Source organism: Onychostruthus taczanowskii, unplaced genomic scaffold (genome assembly GCF_017590055.1).
Source record: "Onychostruthus taczanowskii isolate IOZ18803 unplaced genomic scaffold, ASM1759005v1 scaffold13, whole genome shotgun sequence".
NCBI lineage: Eukaryota > Metazoa > Chordata > Aves > Passeriformes > Passeridae > Onychostruthus > Onychostruthus taczanowskii.
In genome coordinates this window covers 763,994-773,850 of record NW_024498462.1, presented here as the reverse complement: position 1 = coordinate 773,850, position 9,857 = coordinate 763,994, and the positions used below count along the sequence as shown (strand labels likewise).

The 9,857-nt window shown below is 53.9% G+C and overlaps 1 protein-coding gene across 1 annotated transcript in view; it reads left to right on the top strand.

Annotated features, from left to right (window-relative positions):
• Window positions 1–6: 6 nt before the first annotated feature.
• Window positions 7–9,857, top strand: part of DLG3 (discs large MAGUK scaffold protein 3) — a 76,738-nt gene continuing 66,887 nt past the window's right edge. Inside the window, exons 1-2 of the mRNA XM_041396549.1 lie at window positions 7–72; window positions 2,098–2,229. Of these exons, the coding sequence (XP_041252483.1) occupies window positions 57–72; window positions 2,098–2,229 (148 nt within the window). The 5' untranslated portion in view covers window positions 7–56. The remainder of the gene's footprint in view (window positions 73–2,097; window positions 2,230–9,857) is intronic.

Below are 9,857 nucleotides of genomic sequence, written 5' to 3'. Positions count from 1 at the left end.
GCTCGGCCGCTCGCGGGCTGGCACGGAGCGGAGCGGCCGTCGGTCACGGCGGAGCGATGATCCGCCGGGAAGGTAAGGAGCGCTCTGCCCGGCCCTGCCCGCCGCGCCGGGGCACCGCGGCCCCGCGCTCAACAAGTGTCTGCCCCGCCGCGACCGGCGCTGGGACCGCGCCCGCTGCTCCGCGCTCCTGCCGGGCAGCTGCCGCCCTCGCTCCCCACCACGGGCGGCCGTGCGAGCCGCGGGTTAAGACCCGAGGACTGGGCGCTCTCGCTCCGCGCCCTGCTCGGGCTGTGGACACGTTGTGCTGCCGTGGCTCAGAGTGGGTGGCCGGGGGATGCTCTGCTTGCAGATCCCTTGCGTGCTGCGGGGAGGAGAGCGGCCATGGGGGTTTGGGCTCTGCCACAAGGGATTTCCTTTACGTGGGACTTGCATGCACCTTGAGGCACGTGGAGACGAGCCCTGGACATCATGTGCGATTTCTTGGGAGCTGTAGGAAGGGTCCTGTGGTCTCCCTGCCACGCTGGGTGCACAGCACTTCCCAGATCGGGAGCCAGCAGTCCCCTGCTCCAGCTGGCTGTCACCCGGTGCGGGTGACCAGCAGCACAGGGGTCAGCGCGATGCCTGCCGCTCCTGCTGAGCAGCCTGGGCTGCGGTGGGAAGTTTACACCAGGTTTGCAGTCTTTGTGTCCTGGTGTGGTGGCTCCAGCTCTCCATGAGCTTCTTTAGTTCTGCTGATAAGGTAAGGAATGATCAGGCAGTGACATCTCAGCCCTGCTCATGGTATGCTGGGCAGTGTCTGAAACCACTGGTTTATCTTGCAGAAAAGGAAGTTCTTAGTAATAGCACAGGGTTAGGATTGCCATAAAGCTCGGGGAAGTCCCTGCTTTTCCTGGAGCAAGTGTGGAGCCCAGCTCCAAGTCAGAGCTGTTCATGCTTCCCCAGACTCCTTTGCCTGTTCTGCTGCACGATGAGTCAGTGTGGGCTGGTGACACGGGCAGGAGGACCCCCTTTCCCTTTCGGCTGAGGGGAAGCTGGAAGGCTGGGCGAGCTGGGACACCAGGTGGCACATACCCGAGCAGACACAGGCCCCCTTGTTTGATGACCTGAATTCTCGAGAGCCCTGTGATGAGCAGGGTCATCCTTTCTGCATGAGTTCCTGCCTTAAAAGATGAGTCTCCAGCAGTGGCGGGACAGCTTCCCTGCCTTCTCACACAGACACTCTTTGTCTGCAGTCTGCCTGGGTGACAAAGGGAAACATCCACTGATGGGGCAGGGATGGTCTGAAGGTCCACAGGAGCTCACCACCTGCCTGAGACACGGGTCACATCTGAGGTCGAGGCTGCACTGGCAGCTCTGGCTGTCTGCCCAGAGAAGTGTGGAGGTGTCCAGGCAGGGAGATCACAGCTCCACTGTTTTAGGTCCTGGGTTTTCTCATAGCTATGTCTAGCCCAGTCATTAACCAGAACATTGCTTCATGGCAGCCTCCAGCTCCCCTCCTCACCAGCATCTCCTCTGACCCCAAGGCATCGTGTTCCTTTCCCATTTGTCTCCTGCTGACCCACGCCTGCTTGCTGCTTTGAGCAATTCTTATGCTTCACCCTGTAGCAACCCAAGTTTTGCCACTCCTGTAGCTGAGCTGTTTGCACTACGTGAATGGGCCTACGCTCAGCTTTGCTGCAGCCATCTGGCCCTATGTGGGAGGCTGCAGTTCCTGCAGTAGTATTCATAGCCCTGTGCAACCAGAATGTGTCCAGCTCCTGAACAGCTTCTGTGCCTGGGTGGTGGCAGAGGTGTTCAGGCTGCCCAGTGCCACAGGGTTCAGAGTTGAGGCAATCTGATTTTAGCCCCTGATTTTCAGGGTTGGTGGCAGAACTGCCTCACTTCCAGCCCCTGCCCAGGTGACTGCTGTGGGCCCTCAGTGGCTCTCGGCAGGGTTAGCTTTCCCAGGTGTGTGTAAGGAAGGCTGCTTTTGTGGCTGTCTGACTTTTAAAAATCCAGACTGGAGGGCAGCTTGAGGCATTATCCCAGGCTGAACTCAAGCCTTCCCTTAGCATCCTACAATGTTAATGCCTTGTTACTCCTGTGTCATCTCTGCAGACACTGAACGGGCAGTGGAAATTCTGACCAGATACCAAAGCACCCTGCGGTCCCCGGAGGAGCAGGAGTTAAAAGCTTCCATTGGAAAAGTTTCGCACATCTTCCAAAGTGAACTCTTCCAGGCTCTGCTGGGTAAGCCCTTGCCTTGCAGTCCCTTGCTGTCCTTGCAACCTTGTGTTCAGTGGGGTTTCCTGGGAGCCTGATCCCACAGCAGTGCCTGGCACTGACCAGTGCATTCTGTGGAAACACATGGCATGCAATGCCAGGGAGCTGGGCTGCCTTTCCCCTCCAGGGCTTAGGCAGGAGATACCAGGGCTGCAATCACTGGGTGTTTGTAGAGAACAGCATTCCTCAGTCTGATTGAGGACAAGGGGTAACACCTTCTTGATCAGGCCATGCCTGATCTATGCAGCACCTGCTAAGGGATCCTGCCCTGCTGTGAGCATTTTCTGTGCAGTGCAGCCCAGGTGTGTCCAGGAAGGAAAATTAGATTTTTCTGTCTTTGAGAGAGAACCCACATGTACCCAAACTCCTTTGGGTCATTCTGTCCTTTCTTGTGCTTAGACCCACCAGCACTTGTGAGAAACACACTGTTCCAGCAGTTCCATTTCACACACGACTTAACAGCAAGGCTTATCTTGGGGCTGGACACCAGAAAATGGCATTTTGAGCATTATAAAGTTCTCCATGTGGATTGAGACAAATGCAGCTGAAGTCTTGCTGGACTAAGCAGCTTCTCTGTGCAAGACACACAGTTTATCTTGCTGTTCTCCTTAAGTTCTGTTCACTGTGGGCCTTGGGAAATGCATGCTGCCCTGGTGGTTTCTGTTCCTGAATCTCCTGGGAAAGAAGCTGAGTTTCCCTGGTGGGAAGGAAGGGAAAGCATCCCAGAGGCTCTGCGCTCTTAGAAGAAGACCCAGGCCCCAGGGTGCAGAGCTCCACATGTGGTCTGTGGCTCACTCTCAGTGCGTTTTGACTCAAGGCTGTCCCAGCCTTGGTGCTCCCCCTCGCTGTTCTCTTGGCAGCTCTCACCTTTTCTTCACACCTCTGCAGCCTGACTTCCACTTCTGTGCCTGCAGAGATGAGTTGCCAGCAGCTCCTCTGTGCTTCAGGTTTTCCATTGAAAATGAAGTTGAATGCTGTGTCCTGAGTAATTTTATTCTGTCCTTTTTTCTCTCTTGCTTTTGGAGCATCACCTGGAGACTTTCAGTCCCAGCATGTCCTTTTAAAGGCCTTGTGCTGGAATGTCTATGCCAGCAGCAGCACGGGCATGTGCCAAGGGTGGACTCTCCAGGGCAGGTGGGCCCCTATACTGAAGAAGCCAGTGTACATGTCCTTTCTTATCTCTTAATTTATACAACCCACTCTCTAAATGATCCCCAGCCTGGAGGCAGGGATCCCCAGCAGGGCTGTGACCTTGACCAACCTGACATTAGCCCAACAGCCCTGGTTGCTTTTGCGTGCTGGCCAGTCCTCCCTGGGGCTGTGTGAAGGCAGCAAAGCAGCTTTCCCAAGGTCCAGGGCTGCTGCTGTTAGTGCAGAAGTGCTGTGGAGAGAGTGTGGCTGCAGAGAACACGAGCTGGCTGCAGCTGCACGCTGGCAGGCGGATGCTGCAGCGTCCCCAGTCCCTGCTCTCAGCCGTTTGTCCTGGTGTCCTATCAGCCCTGGCACGAGGGAGTGTTGGGAGTGTCTCTTGTTTACTGGTGACCTTTTCAACTGGTTTAACAGGATATTAATTCCCCGTGCCAGAGCGAGCCTTTCTCTAGATGTGTTTACCTAAACTAGGAATTTACATTAATTACTTCCGCTCCCCCCTCCTCAGCTCCCTCCCCCTGCTTCCCCTTGGAGTGTGAGTTTGTGAATGTCTCTGTCCCAGCATGGACATTGTGTCTGGCTGTGTGCTCCCCATGGCCACACACGGCTGGCACACACTGGGTTGCCTCGAGTCCACGTCCGTACTCACTGGAGCACAGTACCAGCACTGCAAGGGTGATAGAACGTTTCTATTTTCATTTTTATTTCCACCCCTCCTTTTCCCAGTGGGCTGCTGTGTGTCTGTCTGAAGTCTGCTCCGAGTCACAGGGCTGGCTCGGTGTGGGAGGAGGATTTGCAGGAGAGCACAGACACTGCTCAGTGCAGAGCTCCCATCTCACTGCCCCACGCCATGCCAGAAGCTCCTGGCTCTGGAGACACCTTAGCCTGCAGAGCTCCCTCCTCTTGCAGCCTTTCAGCAACACCGCCCTGCTTTTTTCAGCCCCTGGGGAAGATGAATGAGTGAGCATGGTCCATCCCTGTCCTCAGGCCGCCTGCTCCTGCAGGTAATGCTCTCCTAGAACATGCACTGGCTGGTTGGAGTTAGAACATCAAAATACATCAGGCCATAGTAGAGCTACCAGCAGTGCCAAACATCTTGGAGTTTGCCAAGTTAGTCCACGTGAAAAATGCCAGCGATATGACGTTCTGTATGTTTTTTTTTTTTTTTAAAGAATAAGCTGGTTTGGGGTCTCCAGAAGCCCCAGCCTCTGCTGTGTCCCAGATGCGTCAGTGTTGTGCTGGATGGGTCAGTCACTGCGATCACACCCAGCGTTGCTCTGCACATGCACCGTGTTCTGCCAAACTCCTGAGCATGGCCCAGCCCTTTAAATCCTTGTGACCACCTCCCTGTCCCTGGAGCTGCCTGTGCCGGGGGCACGCTGCCCGTGCCAGGGCAGCTCCTGTCCCGGCGGGTGCCACGGCTGGCTCGGCACGGCGCAGCGCTGCGGGAGCTGCTCTGCGCTGGAATGTGCCAAACCCTGCTCCGCACAAAAGAAATTCCTTGGCTGTGCAGAGGGAAAACAGGCTGTGCTGGCTCCCTTCTCCTGGCCCCTCTCTCCGTGTCTGAGGCTCTGGAGCCAAGTGCGTGACTTGCAAGGCAACAGCCCAGCAAAGGGGTGCTCCAGGAGCCCGGCTTGGGGCGATGGTGACCCCGCTTTCCCTTTGCTCGGTGGAGCCCCTCAGGGACATGCTTGGTCTCTTGTGCTGCTGGGGAGAGTAGGGCTTGCACACAAAGCAGCTCCCTGACCTTTCCTTCCCAGAGCCGGGGCTGAAAGGGGCCGTTGTGCCCTTTGCAGTGGGAGAAGCTGGACAGGCAGGGTTTGTGTGTGTCCAGCTGTCCCAAGTGCCAGCAGCCCAAGGGACTGAACTCCTCCCAAAAATCCTCTGGGACTCAGCTTCTCTCCTGTGCCTGAGCACCGGCCAGTGCAGACCTCTGTAGGTCCTGTCAGCTGCTTGGGCCCCCAGTCATCCCCTACAGCTCCTTTCACCTCACAAAAGATTCCTCATGAGCATCCTGATGTGATGAAGGCAGAAGAAGAGGCAGGCACTGCTTCCCTGCCTGCAAAACCCCAGCAAGACCTGCTTGCTAACAGCACGGCTGGGGATGGTGTAATGGCTTCACCGGGTGGCTGCAGGAGCCAGCGTGGAAAACTGGAGAAATCTGGAGGCTTCCCAACCCTGAGGACTCCTCCTCTTGCAGATTTGCCCATAGCAAGGATGGAAACTTGCAGCTTGCTTGGAAAAGACCTGCTGTGGCAGCCATGGCTGTGAAAGGCAGTGGGGCCATGGCTGGGGGTCTGCTGCAAGGCTGGGGTTTCTGCTTGGGGTAAATCTGTGGTGCTGCAGCTGGTGACAGTGCAAGCATTGGGGAAGAAATGTAATTTTCTGGAAGTGCATGTGCTGGCTGGCACAAGGGCACTGCTTTAATGCACAGGTGCTGGTGCTATAGAAATATTTAATGACATTTATTTGATGTGTTAACCCCAGGAAAAAATGGTTCGAAAAATTCTAATCTCTGTAAATCTTGAGTTACTTTTCCTTATTAGATCCAGAATGGATTTGTATGTCATCAGACAGAAACTGGGCTGTAAGACAGAACATGCAGCTTCATCTTTTGCTACCACAAGGTCCTCTTATGGAGGCTTTTCTGGTAGTGCTGCTCTTAAAGTGCACAGGTGAGGCAGACTTGTGTGCAATTTGTGATGCTCATAAGAAATGAGAGAAACCAGCATATATTTAAGTTATCTTAAAGCCATGTGCATGTGTCCTGAAATGTACTTCTGTCCTTTGCTGACTGAACCCTGTCCACCAATCCTGAAACTCCTCTAATCCCTGGTGCCAGCAACAATTCTCTCTCCTGGCAAGCACCTAAACTGGGCTGAGGGTTTTGGAGGTGGAGAGTGGCTGCTTCAGGGGACAAGTTTCCTGCCCTTCAGGCTCCTTGCCAGCTGGGCTGCCCAAGGCTGTGTTCCTGCAGCAGATGGGTGACAAACGGGGATGCCGGCAGCAGCACACCCCCACAATGGGGCCGTTCAAATCCTGTTTTCATTCTTGCAAAGTTTTGTGTGTTCCCAGCGTAATCCATGCAGCCAGAAGCTGCTGCTGTCCTGTTACGCAATTATTATTTTTATAACCAGAGGGAGAGATGTTTTAGCACGAAAACAAAGTCCAGTTTCTCTGGCTGTGAAGTGAGTGCTTGCTGTGAGCTCCTGTCTGATTTGGGAGGGTTTCAGGGGCTGCCAGCAGCTGGGGGGCTGTAGAAGGGGTGCCCCAGGTGCAGTGGGTACATCTGGGGACTCCCACTCCTCCCATCGCTGCCAGATGCCACATGTCTCCAGGGCACAGGACAGAGCCTGGCGTCACAAAACAGTGGCTCCAAAAGTGGCACTGATGCCAGGCAGTGGCACAGTGCTCCCTGCACTGGGGCAGCCACAGAGCCTGCAGCTGGTCTGCCAGTGAGTGAAAGTTCTATCAGCTTTGCCCCTACAGCTGGGAGGTCAGCAGACCAGGCAGCCCCTGGGAGCTGCAAGATGGGGGTTGAAGCTGCTCTCATCCCATCTGCATCAGGGATGTGCTGCTGCAGTGCTTGGGCACGTGGTTAAGCACTGGGAGAGAGGATGGGGAATTGTGCCTGGGTGTGCAGAAAGGAGCCCTGGTGTCATGGGCAGAGTGGGAGCTTCAGACAAAGTTTATTATAAAAGCCCTCCTGTTGAGTCACAAGGTGAAGAAAGGACACCCTTCCTTTCTAAACTCATCCTCAGAAGGGAGCCTGGGTGCAGCAGGATCCAGTTTAGCCCCAGGCTTTGTCAATGGTAGATGTCTGAAGGATTATATAGGTGTAATTGAACCTTTATACAACTTTGTCCCACAGGATTAAGGATAATACACCTAATGTATTTATATAAATATATGAAATTATGTGTTTAAATTTATTACAATAATGATAAGGATTAGAGAAAAAAAGAGCTTAATCAGAATTATTTACAAACAATATGAACAGCTGTAACTACTAGTTTAATGCACTGGTTTTGAAGCAATATTAAAGCAATTATATTAAAGCTAGCTAAACAACTACTAAGTAGAGATTGATGTCACTCGTCCATACCAATGACCAAGGGCAAATCTCTTTGACTCAGCCTTGAGGAGTGATCTTGAGGGGTGTCCCCACCCAAGGGAAAGATCTTCACACACCTTAGGGAGGTATGATAGAAATCCTCACTGTGCAAAAGTGTGACTGGCCTTTTATAGTGTAACATGATTGACTGTCAGTCATGTGCATTTTTAGATTATTAGTCAGCAAAATATGCTTTGTGCTGAAAAAGGTGCAAGCAGCTCTTTCATTTCTTCTTCTCACCACTCCTGACTCTCACTTCCATATCAGATGCACATTGTTGCTGCTCCCAGCTCCAGTCAGGGAGCATGTCTTGCCTGTCCTCGTGGTGGGGTCTGACAGTTTGGTCAAGCTGGTCTCAGTATTTTTCGGCACTAAGAACAGCAGACTCTCCCTCCCCACTTGATCTTATCACTGCTTCGCAGACCCTCCTCTCAGGCCTTCACTGATGAACCTGTAAGACAAATTTCCAGCTGCTGTGTCCCTGCTTAGGCAGAGCATCCTGCTGCAGCCAGGGACCAGCCTCAGGCAGTGGCCAGCATGTCCCTGCTTACACAGCCAATGCTCACCAGATTTCCTGTTGAAATCTTTGTGACGTGGGTGTTTAATACCTCGTGATGCCATGGTGTGGCATAGTTTCAGGTGAGAAATCACAGACTGGAGGGCAAATGCAGGTGAGAAATCACAGACTGGAGGGCAAATGCAGGTGCTTCATCCATGAGCTCCCAGGGAGTGCCATGGGAATGGCCACATCCCCCTCAAGCTGAGAGCCACAGCTTGCCCCTCGAGTTGCTCACAGAAGTGGAGCTCTCCAGCTTCCTCCACAGCAGATGCAGGTACAGAAAATAATCTCAGGTTCCTGCTGTGTCTTTTCCTGCTTCAAGTGCTCATTTATGCTGCCTTGACTTTTTGGCCCTGCAGGCTCTGCCAGGCTTCCTGTTTCCCAGGTGCTTGAAGGGATTTATGACTTTTTTTTATGGCTTTTGGAAGGCGTTTACCAAACTCTTTTGGCCGACCTCTTGGAGCTTTACCTTTAACCTGTCAGCCATTTACCATCCATTCTGGTTTTCTCATTTAGATGCAGCTTCAGCAGTTTAGATGAATGTCTTCTCATTTTCAATAGCCTCTTTTCCTCTGCAGTCAAGCCTTGCTTTCCTCCCTTTTGCCTTTACAGTGTCCTCCAGCCAGACACTTCATGTCTGTTTTCATGTCCCAGTGGGTCTCTCTAAATAGTCTCAGAGCCTCCCACGAGTTTTTGTTACCCCTTTCAGTTTCTTCATAAAAACAGGTTCTCAGTTTTGATGTAGTTTCCTTTTTCAAATTAAACACTTCTGCAGTGGATATGTTGACCACTCTGGAGGTGCTGGCTCTGGAGATAACTGGGGGCTGCCAAGGACCAGCAGCTGCCTGAGTGTGCAGCAGTGGGAGCTTCCTTAGGGAGGACCAGAGCCCAGTGCAGCCCTTCTGCTCCCTGGAATCCTCTATGTGTGACCTGGAGAGGGTAAAATTCGCCTGGCTAGGCTAGGAGAGGGTCTGGGCTCCGAGAGCCCCTCTGGAGCTATACCTGGACAGCTGCTCTCAGGTCCCAGTCTCACCCCATAACTGTCTCTGGAGCAGTGAGGGCTGGCATACCCCATTTTCATGCCTCTCTCTAGAGCCACTGTGGTTTACAGCAGCAGACTCAGGTCCTTGAAGCCCAGAATGAGGGTGCTTGATACCTGTTATGGCAGTGTGCAGGTGGGAAGAGGGGTGATATCAGGGAGGGAGCTGGGGTTAACAGAGCTGTAGTCATCAGCTTTAGAGCTTGTGCACTGAGTGCCCTGTGGCTTCTCTGCCCTTCCCCTTGGGAAGGGAGCCCCTCCACAGGGTGGTGGGGAGCTGTGGTGAGGAGGGAATAGCTCATCAGTGCCAGGGCAGGCAGGCAGGGGCTGCCTGGTGCAGGAGGCTTGTCAGAGCAGCAGGGACAGGGGACCATGCCTGAGGCTGGCACAGCCTGGAGGAGAGCAGGACAGGGTGGGTGTTGGATTGATGCTGCAGAGCAGAGTTTGCTCTTAGTCCCTGTGGAGTGTGTGGTCACTGCTCTGTGGACAATCCCATGCCTTCCAGAGCCATGGGCACTGCACAGTGAGCCAGGCACCCCACTACACCTCCTACCTTGCAGAGGGGGTGTGGTGGGCAACGCAGCAAGCACAGAGGCCAACAGAGCCCTCTCCCAGGGTGCCAGCCTCTCACAGAGGCTCAGACCCTGGGGGCAGAGTGGAGGTCACAGGTGCTGCATGCCACAGAGGCTGCTGTCAGGCATCAGGCTGCCCCCTGGTCCTGAGGATGTTTCTCC